General features: G+C 41.2%; 1 protein-coding gene and 1 long non-coding RNA gene across 2 annotated transcripts in view; both read right to left on the bottom strand.

Annotated features, from left to right (window-relative positions):
• akap7 (A-kinase anchoring protein 7) overlaps positions 1-23684 on the bottom strand; it is a 148562-nt gene that overhangs the window by 63020 nt on the left and 61858 nt on the right. The window contains exons 6-7 of the mRNA XM_033021276.1: positions 23056-23168; positions 10261-10408 (exon numbers count right to left, since the gene is read on the bottom strand). Coding sequence (XP_032877167.1) covers positions 10261-10408; positions 23056-23168 — 261 coding nt within the window. The remainder of the gene's footprint in view (positions 1-10260; positions 10409-23055; positions 23169-23684) is intronic.
• LOC116973320 lies at positions 1346-9368 on the bottom strand. Its single transcript, XR_004412039.1, has 3 exons — positions 9255-9368; positions 7300-7307; positions 1346-1356 (listed from the first exon to the last, which is right to left on the bottom strand). It is a non-coding gene; the product is annotated as an uncharacterized LOC116973320 (long non-coding RNA).

Raw genomic sequence — 23684 nt, 5'->3', positions numbered from 1 at the left:
GGGTGAAGGGGGAAACTTTAATTCTTAGTCCTCTACCTGGTCGGAGAGGCGGGGAGCGGGCAATGCCTTACCGGGTCGCCGTGCAGTAAGCTCCGGAGCGCTGTGGCCACCGACTCCCAACATCGCGGAGCTGGGGGCTGCGGGCGTCCGGCCGCGGGCGGCGCCGGTTGGAGCTCCGACCCCGGCAACTCTACCCCTGGCTGCGCGGCGCTCCAAATCCAGCGCGGCCCGCGGCCGGACGCCCGCAGCCCCAGCTCTGCGATGTTGGGAGTCGGCGGCGTCGCAGCGCTGGGATACCAGTGGGGAGCGGGCAATGCCTTACCGGGTCACCATGCGGTAAGTTCCGGAGCGCTGTGGCCGCCGACACACAACATCGCTGAGCTGGGGCTGCGGGCGTTCGGCCGCGGGCCGCGCTGGATTTGGAGCGCCGCGCAGCCAGGGGTAGGGTTGCCGGGGTCGGAGCTACAACTGGCGCCGCCCGCAGCCGGACGCCCGCAGCTCCAGCTCCGTGATGTTGGGAGTCGGCGGCCACAGCGCTCCGGAGCTTACTGCACGGCGACCCGGTAAGGCATTGCCCGCTCCCCGCCTCTCCGACCAGGTAGGGGACTAAGAATTAAAGTTTCCCCCTTCACCCCCCCTCCCCTTCACATAAAAGCCATCCAAACTAACTGACTAACATTTAAGCAATGATTTACAGATGTTTAAGTGTCTCCCTGGTCTCCGGGGAGGAGGCAGCCGCTACAGTAGCACAGACCTGGGTTGACCGTGGGTCGTTTCGGGTCAAGTTTGGCGCCAAACGCGAGCTTTGATGTGCAGACATCCTGGAAAAAATGTCCGGTTTTCGGAGCTTTTCGGTTTCCGGAACTCCGGATAAAAGGTTGTACACCTGTATCACTAAATCAATATGTTTTAAAATCATCAAGAAAGCAGGGCCATGCTGGATGAAGTAATAAACTAGAATCAATTCACCATCTCACTGTAACATGCAGCGCCAATAGAGACTACAATATGATTGAATATGACATTAATCTTGAGAAGAGAAAATCACGTACCAAAGCTTTATTGCAGTAAACTAGCATGTATTAATGAAAACAAATAGACAGACGAGGAAGTATTCAAACAGGTTTTTGCTACAATTAAAAGCTAATACATAGCTCTAACAGCCAGAGACTTCTCTTGTCTAATTAGATATATTACTTAGTATATTAAAACTAACAACAGAACATATTCAAAGAAATGATGCCCCCGGGTTATTCACCCAATCTCCCCCCACGGGTTATTCACACCCCTGCTGCCTCATAAAGGCAGCTAACACCCCCCTCCCTCTCTACCCCATCTCCCCACCTATCCCCCTTCCTTCTCTACCCCCTCCCTTCCTTCTCTACCCACCTGGTCTAGTAGAATATTAAAACTAACAACAGAACATATTCAAAGAAATGACATGGTAATGGTCAGTAAGACCAAATTACGGATGAATTAAATTAGTAATATTTATTTTGTCATAGAGTGAGAACTGAACATCACTGGTACAAGGAAGCCTTAAAATAGATTCAATACAAAATAATAAGTCTTGAGGTAAACATTACTTCAGAATCTGATGGTTCAAACTCCGGGATTTTAAAGAAAATTGGTAAATTGAAGATGTATTACCAATTGCTCATACAGCCTAGTTTTCTATGAAGTTACCAGGAAGACCTCTTCCGAGTAATACAACATGAGTGTAATTCATAAATACCTACGCTCTTGGGAAACTTGTAGTGCAGGTGAATCCCTGTGTTCACTCTGCCTTGCTCCCTTGGACCAAAGGAAAAATAGGTTATTTTAGTTTAATTTAGATACAGCGTGGAAACAGGACCTTTAAGCTCACCGGGTCCGCGCCGATCAGCGATCCTCGCGCATTAACACTATCCTATACCCAGTAGGGACAATTTTTTTAAACATTTACCAAGCCAATTAACCTACGAACCTGTACGTCTTTGGAGTGTGAGAGGAAACAGAAGATCTCGGAGAAAAACCACGCAGGTCATGGGGAGAACGTACAAACTCCATACAGACAGGATCGAACCCGGGTCTCCGGCGCTGATTCGCTGTAAGGCAGCAATTCTGCCGCTGCGCCAGCGTGCCGCCTGTTAAGTCTTCTCTAATAGAGTATAATGTTTGCATTATCTCTAATGCAATAGTGAGCTGCAAACCTTGAAAGATCGGAACGAGATCAGCAGGAACAGCCTGGAATGTTTCAGATGCCTGGATGACCAGAAGGCACATACGAGAGGTGTGCATCTGATGTTGAGGGATCACAAATCTTACAAGAGTTTGGATTTTGTCCCTTTAAGTCGCACTATTACAATGAAAGAATAGTTAGTGAACACGCAAGATGTTTTATATTCCGACCAGCGAGTTGAAAACCACACTGGAGTCGTCAGGAGCGTTTTATTGTCATATGTCCTAAAACAGAACATTGAAATTCTTATTTACAGCAGCACAACAAATATGTCTAAACATAGTACTCTGTAAATAGCATAATAAACAAGAAAGAGAAGTTCAGTATGTAAAGAAATAATAGTACAAAAATAATGCCCCCCCCAGATCTATGTAGTTTGGAGAATATTTGGCCGTTGTGGAGTCCTGTATTCTGTATCCTTTTCACATGGAGGGTGGTGGGAATATGGAACGAGGTGCCAGAGAAGGTAGCTGAGGCAAGTATTATAGCAAATTTTAAAAGACATTCGGACAGGTACATGAATAGAAAATGTTTAGAGGAATTGGGGCCAAATGTGGTCAGTGGGACTAGCGTAGATGAGGAATCTTGGTTGGCATGGACAAGTTAGGCCGAAGGGCCTGCTTCTGTGCTGTATGACTATGGCTTTCTTCCTGTCAACCATGTGACCATTTCCCCTCAGTCAGCTCACCATAAAATAACAGTTAGCTATTCTGTTAACAGAAAAATCCTCTGACAAGTCCTGCCAGCTGATCTGCGATTCTTTTAAGACAGGTATGGATGCTTGGAAGGTTTGTTTCAGCTAGAATCTGTGACTCAGAAATCTTGTCTTCCCATTTGATGTGAAATATTCTGCTTGGACTGGTTACATGGAATTGGTTAAGCTATCTGGCATGTCTCTTGTACAGTGTCCACATCTTCCCAGTGTAGAGTACGGTGGGTAAGGCAAGAATATGATATACCTTCAGTTTGATCGTCAGGCTAATTCTTCTTCATTCCACATTTTACTTTTCAGTCTTCCAAAAGCAGAGCTGACAAACCTTTGCTATTTAGTTTCTTACATGGTCATCATTGTTGGTTGATCTTGAGTGGGTGCTGCCAAGGTATATGAACGTCCACTAACGAAAGCCTCTGACCAGTTCACAAGGATGTTTTATTCTGTATGGGCAGCCTCTAATTCATACTACAACCATTCATACATAATGTTCCAGCCTCCAATCCCCCTACACATCCATTTACAGCATCCGACCATCCAAACTCATCTGCAGCCATCAACAGTGTTCCAGACTCTAATCCACTTCCAATCCCTACACAAACATCCACAAAGTTCTAACCTTCAATCCCTATGCACTCCATCCACGATATTTAATTCTTACCACACGCAACCATTTTGCAGAATTCAATTAATGTAACCTGCAGGCATTACAGGAATTAAAATTCCCTGAACTCCTGTGGCTAAGTCTTGGTAGAAGTTTGATCCAGTGTGCCAGTGACCAAAATGGTCATCTGGGCCCTACCTCTTTGCCACTCGGCATCTGTTGAAAAGACTATCTTATACTTGGAATTAGAACTTTCCTCTGGCCCCACAACTTCCCCGAGGCTGGTGAGTTCAGCTGGTGTAAAATTCCTGTGAAAGTTATGTTATCGAGATGAAAGAATGTTGTTCTAACTCACCTGCATAACTTTCTTTTCCCATTAAATTGAAAACAAAATTGATTCAGAAATGACCTGTTCCTTATTATTTTTTAATTAGGTTTTCCAACCAAATAAACACATAGGTCACATTCTATGAATCCAGACCCACCATGCCTGGAAAGGCCAAAAATGTAATTGAATCGCACTACAAAGCCAGACACCCATGTCCTAGGAATGCCTTCAAGCATCCATCGGGATTGAGGATGTTTTGCAAATACTCCGTTTGTGTTGGTTCCTAAATGGCTGATGAAACACTTGTGCGAACAGCATACTCTTCCACAGATGGGGCAAGAGATAGTAGGCGTGGCAGGCATTGAGATAGTATGTGAGGTGGTGAGTATGTTCCTCTTCCAGTTTTCTCCTCCAGAATGTGTATTCACTGCCTGTTCAGTAAAGTCACCATCTCATGCCTACTTAGTCACAGCGAACGAGTTCATAAGCTATGATTCAGGTCCATGGCTAACATACCAGGATCAAAACTTCATATTATTGAGCAGAAGTTGCTGTTGGGCACCAGCTACCCTACATGCTTCACGAGGCAAGGTTTTGATCCAGCGGCAAAAGGGACCAAGATGCCTGGTGGCCAAGGTCTGCTGCATGGGTATTAATTCTCACACATAGAGGTGGGCGTGCACACACATGCTGCTCATCATACATGCTTGCCCACAGGCATATACGCATATGGTTTACTATCGTGGTGGTGGAAGAAAGCACCATGTGTGTTGACAAGGTACTATATGCAATTGATGTACATATTGAGCTCCTAGAAGGGCCAACTGAAGCTTCGCAGTGTAAGGGCTGCAGCTGCAGTTGTGTGAGTAATCTAAGTGAAAGAGCTGAAGGTACTTCACACTGTTGATACCCTCGCCCTCACAGAGCTACTCAGCCCGTTGAAAATAGCTCTATTCCTGCCAACTCTTGATTGCGATTTCAGATGCCCTAACCCCCAGGTGCAAAGGTTTATTTCTCAAACTCATCCATAAGGTTAAAGTCATAATCTGTGGATCAGGAAGATTGCTCCCTGACCTCCACTGGAGACATTCACCATCACCAGGAATAAACCAGCAGCTGCAATACTTCTAACAGTGTGGTGACAAATAGAGTATCCTTTACAGCTGGAGCCCTGAGGTGTTTCTGGTTTTGCAAGGTGCTGGCAGGTGCATTTAATATAACGGAAAATAATAAAACTGATGTTGGAATTTGAAAATAAAAAACAGAAATGCTCTAAGAACATAAGTAGTCAAATAACCTGTGGAAAGAGTAATTAATTAATGTTTTGAGTCTGTTCTGAGGATAGGTCGCTACTAATGTCTCCTTCCACAGATGCTGCTTTACTGGCTGATTTCTCCCAGCATTTCTATTTCCGGTGCGCTAATCAATGACTAATAATTGGGACATTAGTTGTTTTATGTTTAAACAAGTATAATAAGTCCTGGCAGTACAAATGCATTTGCACTATGATTCAAAACCAGGTTGCAAAAGCATGAAAATATGCTGGTTAATGTAATGTCTTGTCACTGGTGTCTTGTAACATTGTGCCAGCAGGTGGAGTCAGCAACCTTTATAACTCTCCTATAAAGTAACAACACGTCATTCGTTTTCTATTTAATAATGAATTTTGATGGGGACGGCCAAAGTGAAGAAGTGAAAATGAAGCAACTCTCAGGTGATGTGGTCAGTGACATCAAGATTAGGTTTTTAGAAACTTGTAAACTCAAGTTGTCAGCTCTGGTTGTGTCTGGAAAGCATTGCTGGTTAGATTGCCTGCCATTGGCTGCTCAACATGACAATCTGCAAGATAGATTGCGCTCAGAATACTCTGAACTTCATGGATTTATAAGTATCAGGTCAACATTGCATAATCTCTGCAGAAATAAACTATTGGAGGAACTTGGTGGGTCACGCAGCATCCGTGGAGGGAAATGGACAGACAAAGTTGCTGCCTTACTTGCTGAGTATATATACTGTGACAATTTGGGCTTTTCCCCCCCCTCAAGACTCTAGCAACTGCAGATTCTTTTGTCTGCAAAATCTCTGTAATTTGATACGAGTCCAGCAAGAGCAAAACAGGAAAAGAAAATAACCTTTGTACTTGTTTAATTCCCCCTGGATTACTCACGGAAGGGTAGAGTGTAATCTTGAAATGCAGAGCAAAACGTCTATCAGCAAATCAGAATCGTATTGCAATGGAATTGGATAACGAGATCTGTAAATCCCAGTTTGAATATTAAGGTTGACTTTGATTTCAAATACGACTGCATGCACTAAACCTAAAATATGTGGGGCAGCTCCAGAAAATGTGCATTCAATTTACTTCTAGGGAATATTTGATCACGATTTTACTTCAAACCCATACTGTTTAATGTTCTGAAGGCAAACACGAAAGGCATATAATACTACCTTGCTTGCAATCATTATTTTACTCGATACTTGCCTTTCACGGCTCATTTAAAATTTTCTGCTCTCTTCTCTGTTTAAATTACTGGAATGGCTCCACGGGTAATGGCAGCCTTTATAAATCAAACAACTGACCCTTTTTCATGCTTACTCTAGTCCAGTGGTTCCCAACGTGGGGCGTACGCCCCACAGGGGGGCAATTTGATTTTTAAGGGGGGCAATTGAGCGCGACTGAGGAGGTCTGGGTCCAAATTTTCGATTTTTATTTTTTTGGATTTTCCATCAGGTAAACATATGTAGTTTATGTTTCTTCAGCTGAAACGGAGTTCACTTTTTAAATGATAAGAATTATATATCACCACATGGGGGGGAGGGGGCATCAGGATTTTAGAGGTGATTAGGTGGGGCATGGCCAAAAAAAGGTTGGGAACCACTGCTCTAGTCAGAGTTGTTAGTAGCGGAAAATACTGCAAGTTCAACCCTGCTGTTACTGGCTAACCACACACAGGTGTCTCTGCGCAAATCTATAGTTAGTGGAATGTGGAAACTACATCAGTTTGCATTTACCCAAGTTAAATTCCATCTGCCATTCTCTTGCCCACTTTCCTAGCTGATCTAAATGTTATAACCTTGGACACCTTCTTCACTATCCACCACACTACCAATCATAGTGTTATCTGCAAACTTGCTAATCATGTCACCCACAATCTCATCCATAATCATTCAATATGGCAAATCATTCATATGGCAAACAACAGAGGACCCAGCACCAATCTCCTGCTCCAAACTTCACATAACGGTTCTTAACCATTGTAGTTTCTGATCCATTTTCTGTAAATAACCTACTATAACATAGCTTATCAAAGTTTATGCTCAAGAAATTACGGCTTTGTTCACTTCAAAAACCACTCGGATCTAATTTTGCCTTTCCTGCTCTCTTAATACTTAATACAGGGTACTGTGGTGCTTCTGTTTTACCAGTGTCTGACAGTGATACCTTCAATAACCACAGTACGCACCAAGGGCATCATTGCATATCTGCCACCAAATATGATCCACTCAAACAAACTTGAAGACTTCAAAAAAGGCCACACTGGTAGGTTACATGCGTGCACTAGTTAGCTGCAAACACATAAATCACAAATGAACATAAAGTTACATTTCTCTTCACTCACAAAAAGACACTCCAAGTATTCATGAAGAAGGGTTTCGGCCCGAAACGTCGCCTATTTCCTTCGCTCCATAGATGCTGCTGCACCCGCTGAGTTCCTCCAGCAATTTTGTGTACCTCCAAGTATTCATACTTGGTTTGATCAATTATGTAACAAATTAAAAAATGAACAAAACATCTTGTAGACCAATTGGACATGCATGTTGGAGTTAATTTTCTAACTTCACACAGGAAGCTTCACCAACATGTGCAGTCAGTGCACAAAATCCACATGCTTCACAATGTATTACCGACCCAGTACGGCCTCCTGTAACCACTGTCTCAGACTGAATGAACTGTTTACCGCCTGGCTATAAAGGGCAATTGCTTCCATCTCAGCGATAATCCCTGCCACCTTCTCATCCACAGCCTTTTTGCTGCATAAATCCTCATGTATTTCAATAACTTCAGATTCTAGTTAAGCAAATTGCTCTTGTAATATCCTTCATTACCCAGTAACACTAGCCCTATTTACTCCTCCAAAGTTAACAACTTTAGCTGACATCTATTCTCTCTAGCTTTCCAATACCTCAAATGTAAAATGTTCATGTCTTAATCTCTAATATATTTTAACCCTCCCTCATTGTTACTTCTTCCCAAACTCTAAACTCAATACATCATCCAAAATTGGTTCATGGATTTCATCCCCATCATCCTTGGCACAACCATCAGCAGATGTACTTTACGATATAGAGACTCCATAATCTCCACAAGCCTTTTCATACTTGCCTCTGAATCACCTAATTTTGTTCATAAATAATCTTTCTTAGATTTTATGGTATTTGTGTAAGGCATTGATTTGTTCATAAATTGGGCGAACAAGAATGTTTCAGTCAGAGATAAACTATTCCTGTCCGCTCATTTTCCTCTCTGGTACACTACACTCATGAATTTATTACAGCAGCCTGCCAAACTTTGCTCTTCCATCTTTCCACAAGGGACCACTGTGTAGTACAAAGAAACAACTGCAGTGGTACTAAGTTGTGCACTGCCAAATGGATTCATTGCCAGAAATAATGCAACTTCCTGCTTGGTTCATGGGATAGTTGAGCTTGAATACGGTTGTTTGTGAATCAAATACTATCCTTTCAGCTCAAATTCTTCAGGATGAATACATACTATTAATTGTACAATGTATGCCTAATATTTCCAATAAATCATTGTGATATAAAATAAATACATGTACAATGGAAACTGTTACCCTTTCTTTACACATGTATAATGAATTAACAGCAAGATAATGAGAAAATTAAACAGAATTCAGATACCTTAACTGTACTTTAAAGCACCTGCTATTTAATTAAAAAAAATCTGGGCTTAAATTACAGGCATTTTCCCAGGAGAATTAATATATTTGGGACAGAATTAATATATCTTAGAACAACCAGTGAATGTCACAAAGCACACACTTTCAAGTAACACACACTTCAGTTGAAATTGGAGTTTCAACCTGGAAGAAGAGAACAACCACCTTTTAATAGACAATAGACATAGGTGCAGGAGTAGGCCATTTGGCCTTTTGCTTGGTTTTAAGATGAGCTTAATTTAATGTTTCCTCTAAAAGATAGTGCGCGAGGACAATTCCAAACCTGTTCCACTTCTTCAAATAAAAGACACAAAGTGCTGGTCTAACTCAGCGGGCCAGGCAGCATCTCTGGAGGACATGGACAGGTGACACGGGATCTTCTCCAGTTTTTGCTCTGATATTCATATATTTAATCCTACTCTGTATACAGCGTGGAAACAGGCCATTCGGCTCTCTGAGTCCGCAGCAACCAGGGATCCTCGTACACTAGCACAAGCCTACAGGGATAAGTTAAACATTTTACCTAGCCAATTAGCCACAAACCTACAGTGTAATGTTTGGGACAAAGACCCATCATTTATTTATTTGCCTCTGTACTCCACAATTTGAGATTTGTAATAGAAAAAAAATCACATGTGGTTAAAATGCACATTGTCATATTTTATTAAAGGATGTTTTTATACATTTTGGTTTCACTATATAGATATTTCAGCTGTGTTTATACATAGTCCCCCCATTTCAGGGCACCATAATGTTTGGGACACATGACTTCACAGGCGTTTGCAATTGCTCAGGTGTGTTTAATTGGCTCCTTAATGCAGGTATAAGAGAGCCCCCAGCTAGTCTTTCCTCCTGTCTTTCCATCACCTTTGGAAATCTTTGGCACCACACAGCACCTCCCAGCTCCACTCAGCGGCTTCCCCGACTCCACACAGCACCTCCCAGCTCCACTCAGCGGCTTCCCCGACTCCACACAGCGGCTTCCCCGACTCCGCACAGCGGCTTCCCCGACTCCACTCTTGCGGACTCAATCAGCATGGTTTGTGGACTCAGCCCGCCTCCAGGGATTTATTCTCCTCGCCCCGGTGATTGACAGTGGGTGCCGGAAGGGGCTTTACCTTCATGGTGACTGACAGGCGATTAGACCAATCTGTTGATCTCACAATTTATTAAACCTTTTGTAATATTCCACCGATCGGAACAAAACTTTGTGCGCTTGGAGCAGAGGAGAACGGTGAGTAGGGTGGTGAAAAAACCTAGCAATACAGGGATTTTGCGTTTTTGCGCAAATTTAAAAAAAACGCAAACCGGAAGAGGACAAGAGTTTTAGTAATAATATAGATAGATTGGCCATTGGCACAAGGCAGAGGAGATCCCCTGGTAAAAAGCAAATACATTTGTAGCTCCAAGTTAACTGAATACAAACAAACTTACCCACAGCAAGTGAGGTCTCGCAGTGATAGTAGCCATTTGGTTGTTTTTTCTTTAACATGGAGCAAAGATGTAGGCAAGTCACAACCTCATCACCAAAATAATGATTTTTTAGATTTTTATATAGTTCTGAAGAAATCTTCTTAATTCCCTGCAGATGATAAACAAAGAAACTGTGGTTATTATTCAGGAACATGTCGCTGACCATTTCGAGTAAGGGAGCATTAATTTTGATGTTCTGTGTCCCGAAAATTAATAAAAACTCTGTCAACATAACTTTGAATGAAAACCAGGAGTATTTTTGTTTAAGCAGTTTTTAATTTACAGTGATTCAAGATCAAATATACAGTGCCCTCCACAATGTTTGGGACAAAGACCTATCATTTATTCATTTGCCTCTGTACTCCACAATTTGAGATTTGTAATAGAAAAAAATCACATGTGATTAAAGTGCACATTGTCAGATTTTATTAAAGGGTATTTTTACACATTTTGGTTTCACCATGTAGAAATGACAGCAGTGTTTATACATAGCCCCCCCCCCCCCCCCCCCCCCCCAGGTGTGCTCAGGTGTATTTAAATGCCTCCTTAATGTAGGTACAAGATAGCTCTCAGTACCTAGTCTTTCCTCCAGTCTTTCCATCACCTTTGGAAACCTTTATTGCTGTTTATCAACATGAGGACTAAAGTTGGCCCAATGAAAGTGAAAGAAGTCATTGTGAGACTGAGAAACAAGAATAAAACTGTTAAGAGACATCAGCCAAACCTTAGGCTTACCAAAATCATCCGTTAGGAACATCATTAAGAAGAAAGAAAGCTTACCAATCGCAAAGGGACTGGCAGGCCAAGGAAGCTGATGACTGAAGAATTCTCTTTGTAAAGAAAAATCCCCAAACACCTGTCCGACATATCAGAAACACTCTTTAGGAGTCAGGTGTGGATTTGTCAATGACCACTGTCCGCAGAAGACTTCATGAACAGAAATACAGAGGCTACACCGCAAGATGCAAACCACTTGCAGTTAGCTGCAAAAATAGGATAGCTGGGTTAGTTTGCCAAGAAGTACTTAAAAGAGCATTCACAGTTCTGGAAAAAGGTCTTGTGGACAGATGAGACGAAGATTAACATATCAGAGGTAGACAAAAATGCTGGAGAAACTCAGCGGGTGAGGCAGAATCTATGGAGCGAAGGAATAGGCGACGTTTCGGGTCGAGACCCTTCTTCAGACTGATGTTGGGGGGGGGGGGGGGAGCGGGAAAAAGGAAGTGGCGGAGACCATAGGCCTCGAACAAGAATTGTTCGACGTACCCTACAAAGAGGCAGGCATAGCTGGGGCCCATGCCCATAGCTACGCTTCGGATTTGGAGGAAATGGGTGGAGTCAAAGGAAACGTTGTTGACGGTAAGGACCAGCGTCAGGCGGAGAGTATTAGTAGACGGGGATTGGTTGGTTCTGCGGTCGAGGAAGAAACGGAGGGCTTTATGACCCTCCTGGTGGGGGATGGAGGTGTAGTGAGACTAGGTGTAGAGTCACTTATATCAGAGTGATGGCAAGAGCAAAGTATGGAGGAGAGAAGGAACTGCTCAAGATCCACTGCATACCACATCATCTGTGAAATACAATGGTGGGGTATTATGGCCTGGGCATATATGGCTGCTGAAGGTGCTGGCTCACTTATCTTCATTGGTGATACAACTGTTGATGGTCTAGCATAATGAATTCTGAAGTGTATAGACATATCCTATCTGCTCAAGTTCAAACAAATGCCTCAAAACTCGTTGGCCGGCGGTTTATTCTACAGCAAGACAATGATGCTACACTTACTGCTAACGCAACAAAGGAGTTTTTCATAGCTAAAAAGAAGAAGACACCCAGCAACTGGTGATGTCCATGAATCAGACTTCAAGCAGTCATTGCATGCAAAGGATATGCAACAAAATACTAAACATGACAACTTTCATTTACATGACATCGCTGTGTCCCAAACATTATGGTGCCCTGAAATGGGGGGGACCATGTATAAACACTGCTGTAATTTCTGCATGGTGATACCAAAATGTATAAAAATGGCCTTAATGTGCACTTGAACCACATGTGACTATTTCTATTACAGATCTCAAATTGTGGAATACAGAGGCAAATAAAATGATGGGTCTTTGTCCCAAACATTATGGAGGCACTGTACATTGTCAAGATTGTACATTGTCGGATTGTCAAGGAAGACTCTCTCTAACTTCTACAGGTGCACAGTCGAGAGCATGCTGACCGGTTGCATCGTGGCTTGGTTCGGCAATTTGAGCGCCCTGGAGAGGAAAAGACTACAAAAAGTAGTAAACACTGCCCAGTCCATCATCGGCTCTGACCTTCCATCCATCGAGCTATTCCTGAACCTGGTTGTTGCAGTCTTCAGGCTCCTGTACCTTCTACCTGAAGGTAGCAGGGAGATGAGTGTGTGGCCAGGATGGTGTGGGTCTTTGATGATACTGCCATCCATCGAGGGGATTTATCGCAGTCGCTGCCTCAAAAAGGATGGCAGTATCATCAAAGACCCACACCATCCTGGCCACACACTCATCTCCCTGCTACCTTCAGGTAGAAGGTACAGGAGCCTGAAGACTGCAACAACCAGGTTCAGGAATAGCTACTTCCCCTCAGCCATCAGGCTATTAAACCTGGCTCGGACAAAACTCTGATTATTAGCAACCACTTTCTGTTATTTGCACTATCAGTTTATTTATTCATGTGTGTATATATTTATATCATGGTCTATGGACACATTTATCTGTTTTGTAGTAAATGCCTACTATTTTCTGTGTGCTTAAGCAAAGCAAGAATTTCATTGTCCTATACAGGGACACATGACAATAAACTCACTTGAACTTGAACTTGAACAATGTACGTTTGTTGACAGGGAGAGCAATACGTCTTCAACTAATCAGATTGTATAAAACTCTATCTCTGAGTCCAAATAGGGAAGTATAAAGCAGGACAAACAAATTATATTTAAATAACACACAGGAAGAAAAAATTTAAATTTGACATTACATTTGGAGTCAATGTGAAAGATAAAGGGATCAAATGGTGCATCTAAAAATACTTTTTTTCAAAGTCTGCAACATACCTCTTCTGATTATCAAAATAAAAATAATTTGGAATTCTATGGGTGCACAAGAAGAGAACGGTGACCTGTCGCAATGACCACCATCTGCTCGCATTTACACCCACCTTAATCAAGTGCCTTGAGAGGTTGGTTATGGCGCAAAACATCTCTTGCCTCAGAATTGACCAGAGTTATGGGCTAAGCATAGGCAGGTGTATCTAGTGTAGATGGGGCATGTTGGTTGGACTGGGCAAGTGGGCCGAACTTTTTCCATGTTGTATGACCCTATGATTCTTGATTAGTGCAGGTTTCAGAGGTTATGGGGTGAAGGCAGGAGAATGGGGTTAAGAGAGATAGATAGATCAGCCATGATTGAATTGCGGAGAAGGCTTGATGGGGCAAATGGCCTAATTCTACTCCTATTCCATATGACCTTATCACGTCACAGAGGCAGACAGTCAATTTATTGAAAAAATACCGTCCTTGCTGTCTCCTCAAAATCTTCTGGAAAGAGAAGTGAACCAATATCAGCATTCTCCCCCAAACCAATGTTACCGGCACCAACACTGTTATGCAAGCCTTATTGCACCCATTTCCAACACCAGACTCCTGCAACAGATACTCTATTAAGAGCTCTGCCTTGGAAGGAAATTACTGGGTGGACAAAGGAAAAAGATTTAAGGTTGTGTTGAAAGTTTCCATGAAGAAATGCAGCCTCTTCATCTACTCCTTTTTGTGTTCAAAGTGAGGGACCATTTGTGATGGTATTGAGAAATTAAAATCCATGTGTTTACAACAGAAGGAGTGCACCATCTCATAAACTATCAATACCCCCATTCCATTGGGTACCTCTTGCCCATCTGCAAAAAAAAGATTGCCCTTCCCACATTGGCCTTACGAGGCATCTCAGAATGCACAAGTAAAAGCAAGTCATCCTCGATCCTGAGCAATTGCCTTAGAAGCGTTTAACATAGATGAAAGTATTACATATGATATTCACCATTGAAATATGCCATTTAGCCCAACTAATCTATGTTGATGTTTATACTTCTCTCGCCATCAGCTTTTCCTCATTTAATTCTAACAGTGTAACACCCTAGTGTTGGTACGCATGCACCAAGGATGGTATGTATGTGAAATAAGTTGCCAAAGTGACTGAGGTAGATACAGTAACAATATTTAAAAGGCATTTGGACAGTATATAGATAGGAAAGTTTTAGATAGGCATCTAGGTCAGCATGGATGAGTTGGGCTGAAGGGCCTGTTTTCTTACCGTATGATTCTTCTTTCATTTGTTTTGCCTAGCCTTTCCTTAAATGTATCTGTACTATTCATCTCAACTACCCCCATGGTAACAAATTCCATATTCTCCCCATTCTTTTTATTGCATTTCTCATCCCCTGAGCTTCCCCCTAAGGAAAGCATATTATATACCGGTGCATCTTATGACCACACAATTTTTCTCCATAACTGAGTGAGATAATAAGGATTTCTCGACACTATTCATTGGAACACCATGTCAAACTCAATAGAATGTGATGATTTGTTGTCAACTAACACGGTCACGCTAACAAAAATGTCACATGCTGCTTCTTGTAATTTTAGAATTCAACGTTGATGTATTCATTACGCTGCCAGACATGTCAAGCTAAGTTATCTGTTTCTGGGAGCAATGTTAGAATCTGGTTGACAGGTCGAGAACTGTTCAATGTTTAACAATGTTTTCAATATATTCCAGAAGGAACTGAATATTTGTTTTTAATGTTATAATGTGGATGTCCAAATTGAAAGGGTGCAGAAGACGAATCTACAGGAATTTTAAGAAAACGGAATAAAAAGAAAACATTTGCACGGCTATTGGGGAGAGAGTAAAGGAGATTATGTAGACTGCTCTTCCACAAAGCCAGGACAGACACATTTGATTTAAAGGTGGCATCATTTACTGTATAACTCTGAATTATGAACATATTAATATTAGATCAATATTAAATATTAATATTGATCAACATCAATATTTAATAAATTAATTCAAATACATCAGATTTTGATCCTTAACAGCCTTGTATATTGCATTCGAGGGGTGGAGTATTGGTTGCCAGGGTGGTGAGGAGAGGGTGAATGGTTCATTGTATATTCCGGTTAAATCCCGGATGTGTAAAAGGCAAAGAGGAATTTCAATGAATTCCATTCAGGTTATCACTAATGGACCCAACAAATGTGGCTTGCTGATAGAACCTGCTGGTTCTGAGAACAAATTAATGAAATCTAGGATATTTATTCCTTAACTCCAGGATCAACTTAGAGGTGTTTTCCTGAAGTTCTTCTTTCCGGGCTATGGGTCCCACTCCAAAGGGGTGGGATGACTCTCTGCCTTCAGCTTCTTGAGCTGGACAACTGGTATTATTGTGACAATACAGGTCAAATCCACTGTCTTAGTTTGTTAAATACCCTGGGATTTGGGACAGCATCGACAATAGCCCAAAGCAATTTTAAGCCAACAAATTTATTTTCATGAGTATCAGATCTTCATATAGATACATATAAAATCCACAGGCAACAGAATTCCACTCTCACTTCAATAATGCAAAGATAATTAATTCTGGTACCCTTGACACACAACTGATCTCACCACTGTATTTCAATCATATTTTGCGCAGAAGTGTGTTACTGTACGGAAACCTGACAACTAGTTCAATGTGAACTAGTGAACAATTTTAAGCTACAATTCAATGCTAATGCATACATTATGGTAGAAAAGTACACCGAAAGCTGCAGTAACTCAATGGGTCAGATAGCATCTCTGGAGAATAAGGACATGAAGTTTTGTATTGGGATCCTTGTTCAGACTGATTGTTGGCGGGGGGGGGGGAGGGGAAGAAAGCTTGCAGAGAGGAGATGTGGAACAAAGCATGGCAGGTAATAGGAGGTCACAGGCGAGGGAGGAGGGTTTGATAGGCAGATGATTGAAACAGAGATAAAAGCAGGTATGAGAGACGGGTGGAGAGGGGAAAAGTAGGTGCTAGTCCACCTGGGGCACTGGGGAGGGTGTGGGGGAGAAAGGAGTGGGGTGTGGGGATAAAGGGGAGGGGGTGGGTGGGTGTTGGATATTACCTAAAATTGGTGAATTCATTGTTCACATACCATTGGTTTGTAAGCAACCCAAGGAGAATATGAAGTGCTGTTCCTCCAGTTTGTGTGTTGCCTCACTCTGGCAATGGAGGAGATCCAGGTTAGAAAGGTCAGTATGGGAATGGGAAGGGGATTAAAATTTGCAACCGTGAGGATCAAGTAGGCTTTGGCAGACCGAGTGCAAGTGTTCGGTGAAATGATCGCCAATGTTTGGTCTCGCTGATGTACAGGAGGTACTTATGGTAGAATGTTTGACAAACTGTTCTTTGTTCACTGTACATTTTATCACAGTGATGTTCATAACACAATCATTGCAAACACAATGTTCAAAATATGTCAGTGTTCCAGGTAACAATATTAGCACTCTTACTGATGGGTAGGCAAATTGGATGTTATATATTTCTTCTTACTTTAATCAACTAAAACCGTACAGAGAAAGGCATGCATCTAAATACAGTAATTACACGATTTACAATTTCTTGATTTATGAATTTTGATATTGACTCTTTGGGATACATATCTTTAATTTACAAAGCTATGTTTAGCTATGTTTTGCTATAAGGAACAGGGCACCGTGTCCACTGGGAATGCACTGTCCAAAAATGTCCATGGTGTATTTCATCGTGAAATAAATTACAGGAACCCATCTCTTTTGTTGATCGGGGAAAGGCTGCATACCTTTGAGGATGAGGATGACTTGCCTGCTTTCCAATTCTGTGCTCACAGAGTGATGACCTAAGGGTCATTGCTGTTTGTGTATTTTTCCTATGCGCACATTTCCTTTTACAGCTCTGTAATACCAATGGGTCTGGAGTCCTGGCTGCCACAGCCAGGCTGCAAAGTTACAGGTCACAAGCAGCAACTAAACCTCAGACAATTCAGACACAAGGAACTGCAGATGGTGGTTTACAAATAAAAACCAAAGTTCTGAAGTAACTCAGCGGGTCAGGCAGCATATCTGGAAGACATAGATGGGTAATGCCAAGTCAAGAATCCCTTCTTTAGACTTCATGCCACCTAACCGATGAGTTACTCCAGCACTTTGCTTTCCCCTCCCCCCTCCCACAAGGCACCCTGCTACATCCAACGACTGCTGATATAAGCATTAGGACTATTTATAAAACTCAGATAATACGATAATTTTTAAAACAGTTCGAAGATGTAAATAATATGAAAAATTCAATATATTTATCTAAAATACCATAATCTACTATAAATTAGTTAAAATTAAAAGAAAATAAAGAAAAAAACAAACCAACCACATGTTTTAAATTATTGTTGGAGGATGAATAAGGCAAGCTACTGAATTATAAAGGGCTGAATGCAAATGTGTTTGGCACTGCTGCATAAGTGGCAAGTCCAGCAGCAGAAGGGTAGATCTAATTCACTTGCATCCGACTCCCAGCTTGTCTCTGATCTAGGCTTTTCATACAGGCATGGGTGGCATGATGATGCAGTTAGGAGCGGTGTGCTCCCCTTCCTCCCTCCCCTCCCCACTCCCACACCAGTAGAGACCTAATACTGTTTGTATGGAATTTTTCTGTGGCCTTGTGCAGTTAACTCTCACCATTCCAAGTTGGTAGGTTAATTGACTACTCGTATTGCCCCTCTTGCATAGTTGAATTGATGGCAATGTGGGAAGAGTAATGACAATTATTATTAATGGCTGATTAGTGTAAGTGGATAGTTGACAGTCAGTGCATAGTCATTGGGCCGATAGGCCTGTTTCTGTGCTTTCTGACCACGATTCAGTGAAGAGAATGTCACTGGCAGTTCTCCAAAACTGCCAGTGTAAGTGCATTTCAGTCCAATGAATTACTTCCAAAAATCTGTCAGTTGCGATGTCCAAAATATGGCTATTAAAATTGCACACAAAAGTACCCAAACGATCAAATAGATAACCAGTACGTTTGTTTTTATTTGCTGATAAATAGAGGATTGGCTGGGATACCAGAGAAAATTCTCTGCTGTTCTTTAAAATAGTGCCATGAATATTTTACAAACACTTAAAAGGAACAGAATGTAATATTCTTACAAAACAGAGCAACTCCCTCAGTTGTGCACATTTAATTTATTGCTCTCAAATCTCAAAAGTGACTTTAGATTAGAATCAACCTTCTGACTCAGAGGTTGTATTACTGTCACAATGGACAGCAATATAATCAAGGTTTCACACAAAATGATTATTTACGGTTATTTAAGATACAGTAATTATATAGGGCAGAATAGTTCATATACAGAATCAATAATGATTAAATTCTAGCTGTTGAGCTGCAACTGTTGTAATTTGTTTCCAAACTCTTCAGTCACATCCAATTATTAAATACAATCCTTATACAATTCAAGATAATCCTCAGCTTTTCATGTTACAGGTACAATTTTAACCTTTTGCTCACATGAAAATGCACTAAATTAAAACTTAAGCTGGTATCAGAGCACTTGCATTGTGAATTACCAGTATTACAAAGTGGATGGTAGTTTGTATACAAAATCTTTAACTTTGCTTACTACCAAGTTTTGTAATTTAGCTGCGAACTGTGAAGGTAAAATGAAAATAATCTGGTAGCTGCAGCCAATCCTATCAGATAAAAAAGCAAATATTGTTCCAATTATAGAAAGCACTGATCTTCACAATAAAATGTAATAATATTTAACAAAAAATATCCCAACACACTTCAAGAGTCCAAGTGCATTAATATGGTAAGAACTGTTTGTAAAATTAAATGCAATTTTAATTACCAGAATAATGACGCATCTGGATGTAAAATACCACAGATCCGTGGTACTTCTGACTCTACTTCCTGACTTAAAGTCAGCCTTCACATTATTCACCTCTTCCCTTATTAACAGTACTGTAATTATAGTATCATTTACCTGGATAGATCAGTTTACGTCCATAAAAATATTTTTGTAAGAGTCGTTGAATGCTGAAAGAACAAACCTATACTTTGACAATCAACCAAAAAATGCGTTTGCAGGCCTAATATTCACCATGTAAACAATAGAGAAAACATGCATTTCTTTGATGCTGCCTCTACTCGAGTACATTGCAGGTCCCCATTTATATTATTTCTTAAAATATTTAATGGGTTGTACTTTATGACGTGGTGCAATTTAACTGGGTCCTAGCTTCAACATCCTGCCTTGTTAAATTTGATTCAATGATTTTATACTGATGAAATAAATGCATATATTCCTTTCTTTACTGTGGTTATAAGACCTGACACAGCTAAGGTAATGTTGTTAAGGAACTGAATATCAACCAAATATTCTGGAATTTGTATTAGTTAGTATAGTGATGTAGATATTTTATGTACAGATATTTTATCATCCAGCATACAATGTTTCTACCATGCCACTTTCCATTTGACCCGTCACCTCAATGACATTCTGTAAATCCAAACAAACCAGAAAACTTAATTAGTTAAGGATGAATGAACACTTCAGAGCAGTCTGATCTAAAATTAGCAGCTCCACTGAAGAGATGAAACGTTCTAAATCTTTCCTAACCATGCACCTGTCCATGTGTCTTATAAATGGTGTTATAGTACCTGCCTCAACTGCCTCAAAAGCTCCTGTTTTCTACATTCTTCGTGTAAATAGATTATAGATGGTTGACTACAGAGATTGACTTTATTTTATCAAATTTTGGCATGGTGAGTGTGACAAATCTTATTTTCTTTGTTTTTCCAATTGGGCTGATTTTTAGGCCACTTTGAAGTAAATCATGTGGGGTGGGACTTGAGTGAAATAGAGGCCAGAACAATTGATGAAATGAGGTGTGCTAACCTCCAGAAGCTTTTGAACAAGCCTGACCATATATTAAAAAGATTGGGGTTATGGAGCAAGTTTTCCCATTTCTCAGACCTGGTTTAAAGGGTGGGAGGGTGAAGACAGAGTTGCCTGCCAAATACACCCTCCAAAGTTATTGGAATGTTTGGTGGTGATTACCACGGAAGAACTGCCAGGCAGCTGAAGTCCCATTCAATAATTTTAGTGAAATCAATGGCAATGATACATAGAAGATAGACACAAAATGCTGGAGTAACTCAGCGAAACAGGCTACATATCTGGAGAGAAGGAACAGGACGTTTCAGACTAGTCTGGCGAAGGGTCTTGACCCAAAACGTCACCCATTCCTTTTATCCAGAGATGCTGCCTGTTTCGCTGAGTTACTCCAGCATTTTATGTCTATCTTCTGTATATCAATGCCATTGATTTCATTAAAATTATGGAATAGGACTTAAGCTGCCTGGCAGTTCTTCTGTGGTAATCTCCACCAAACATTCCAATAACTTTGGAGGGTTACTCCAGCATTCTGTGTCTAACTTTAGTTAAAACCAGCATCTGCAGTTCCTTCCTATGCATTATATCAGGATACCTGGCTAATGTGTGCTCCCAATCCATTAGGCGCCATTTTCAAAACAAAAAGCAGAGATAAATCGAATGATTGCTAATGTAACCATATCATAAATAGTCAGATTTTTTTTAACAAGTTCAAGTTCCATTTATTGTCACATGCACCAATTGGTACATTGAGATTTGAGTTACCATACAGAGATACAAATAAAAATGAACACAATACACAATAGAGTTTAACATGAACATCCCCCACAGCGGAATCAACGTTTCCCCACTGTGAGGGAAGGCAATAAGGTTCAGTCATCTTCCTCTTTGTTCACCTGTGGTCAGGGCTTTTGAACCCTCCGCAGTCGCCACTACGGACGGCCCGATGTTCAGGCCCTCTCGCCGGGATGATTGGAACTCCAACATCGGAACAGATCGGAACACACTCGCGGCTTGGAGTTTCCGAATCGGCCACTTCCTACCGAAGACCGCGGCTTCCGAAGTCCACAGGCCGAACTGGATGGAGATCCAACACTGGTGACCCCCAGCAAGGGGTCCCAAACCTCCGCGATGTTAAAGTCAGCGCCCCCCGCGGCTAGAAGCTCTGCAGACCACAGCTCCACGGTGTTAATCAGCAGACCCAACACTCCGGAGCTCCAACATGGCGATCCCCGGTAAGGCATCGTCCCGCTCCGCGATGGTAATTCAGTGCTGCGCCGCTGCTGTAGCTCTGGCCGGTCTCCGGCAGGAAAGGCTGCGCCAATCCAGTTGGTAGGCCGCGAGGCAGGGGGCGAAGATGCGACTCGGAAAAAAGACGCATCTCCGTCCAGGTAAGTGACTGGGAAATGGTTTCCTCCTTATCCCTCCCCCACCCCCCACATAAAAAAGACTAAACCATTAAAACATAATTTTAGACACACTAAAAATAACAAATAGGGTGAAAGGACACACAGCTGCTGGCGAGGCTGCCACACTCAATGGCGCCACCCTAAGGAGAAATGTAATGGAAAAGTGAACAAAATAAAAAAAATACAGCAAAATCTTTCATATTTTTAATGAAAATGCTTGAACTATTTGTAAAGGAACCATTTTTTTTCATTTATGAGATTTATAATATTTATGAGAAAAACGTTGAGCAAGACACACCAGTTAAACTGCCCCAAAATGGACAGTGGCCGTAAACTATTCATATGAGTATCAAGGAAGTCACAGTTCAGTACAAAAAAACATGATAACATTGGTGTGCATTGTCAAATATAGGCTTTATCAGCTTTTTTACATTATAGTTCACATATAATTGTACACTGACCATGCGTATGTTTATCCTCTGTCTACTTAAGAACGGTAATACTCAGATTCTCACAAAAATATTTTCTTCATAGAGACAGGCTTTTCACAGAACATGAGGAGTTCTGTTGTCCTCACCTTTTGCAATGTTAGTATCAGAATAACATCTTTATTGTTTGGATCATACTATCGTACTTTGCCAAACTTTAACATACAAGATCTTAAGGATTTCATATTAGAGCATTAGTTCAAACTTAACACCTAATATAGAAGAATTAAGACTAAAACATTATGATTTAATGCTGCTGTGGGTTAGATTTACTTCCTGCTCCATGATGATGCAAATCTCAAATCTTTATGCTATGCAGGTCTTGCATAAAACATTTGCAGATATCCAGAACCCAATTTGATTGTATTAGCACAAATTTTAGTTTCATAGGCTGTCTTCTCATGGCAAGCTCAAAAAGTCAAGGTATTAAACTAGACAGGATATGCCTGATGTTAATGGTCATTTAAAAAAAATGCATGATACATAAAACCGACGATCATTATAATAAATAAACAAAAAGGAAATTATCCCAACATAAAACCGACCTTCACTAGGATAATAAACAAAAAGGAAATAATTGCAACACTGTTCATTTTTTGAATAAGCAGCAACATATGACTTCACATCAGCAAGACCGCTGTTTCACCTGTTTCTTCTTACCTCTCATGTTCATACAACACTGTAGTAAAAGGACAAATCTTGTGATAAAGACAAAGTTATTACGAACCAATACACCTCGTACATGCAGCACTCTTGGAATTTCTGCACAGCAGCATCAACATTTACATCACAGTAACTTCAAATGATTGTTTCTGATCAAATGATTGTTTCTGATATTGGCTTACTTATATACTTTGCTTATGATTCATTGGAAATGCAATCTGACCTGGTGATGTAGCTTTGGTGCCCTTGATAATTTCATAAAGGTTAAGTGAGGTTTAAAAGCTCTGCTCTCTCCAATCAAAATGCCATTTGCTTGGAATCTTTTCCTTACAGTCTCTGTGGAATAAGCAGATAAAATTCAGCTAATTCTGGAAAAAGTAGACATCTAATATGTCTCTGAATGTGGCACAGAGCTGTTACACGACATAAAGTAAAGATACAATCAATAATCTCAGGAAGAATCATATCCATTACTTGGCTAAATAACAGTCTGGCAAGATGTGCATTTCATTCTGTATGTTTGCAAGTGTTTAATAATTGTAACTATTTTCAAAAAGGCAATCGTGGGTGCCGTGCGATGGCTTACTTGCCAACGATCTGTCTCGTCTTTTTCCTTCTGTAAAATGTATGTTTTAGTTTCCCTTTAGTTTTGTGTTATGTGGGGGAAAGTGGGAGGGGTGGGGGAAACTTTTTAAATCTCTATCTTCAACGGAGATGTGACTTTTTCTGTGTCGTATCTCCGTCTGCACTGCGGCCTAACATCGTGGAGCTGGCGGCCTCTTGCTGGGACCTCGGGAGCTCCAACCATGGAAGCCTGCGGATTTAAAATTGTGGAGCTTGCGATCCCTTTGC

The sequence above is a fragment of the Amblyraja radiata genome, chromosome 5 (genome assembly GCF_010909765.2).
Source record: "Amblyraja radiata isolate CabotCenter1 chromosome 5, sAmbRad1.1.pri, whole genome shotgun sequence".
Taxonomy (NCBI): domain Eukaryota; kingdom Metazoa; phylum Chordata; class Chondrichthyes; order Rajiformes; family Rajidae; genus Amblyraja; species Amblyraja radiata.
Note: the sequence above shows the minus strand (reverse complement) of the source record. Positions and strands in the feature narration are given on the sequence as shown.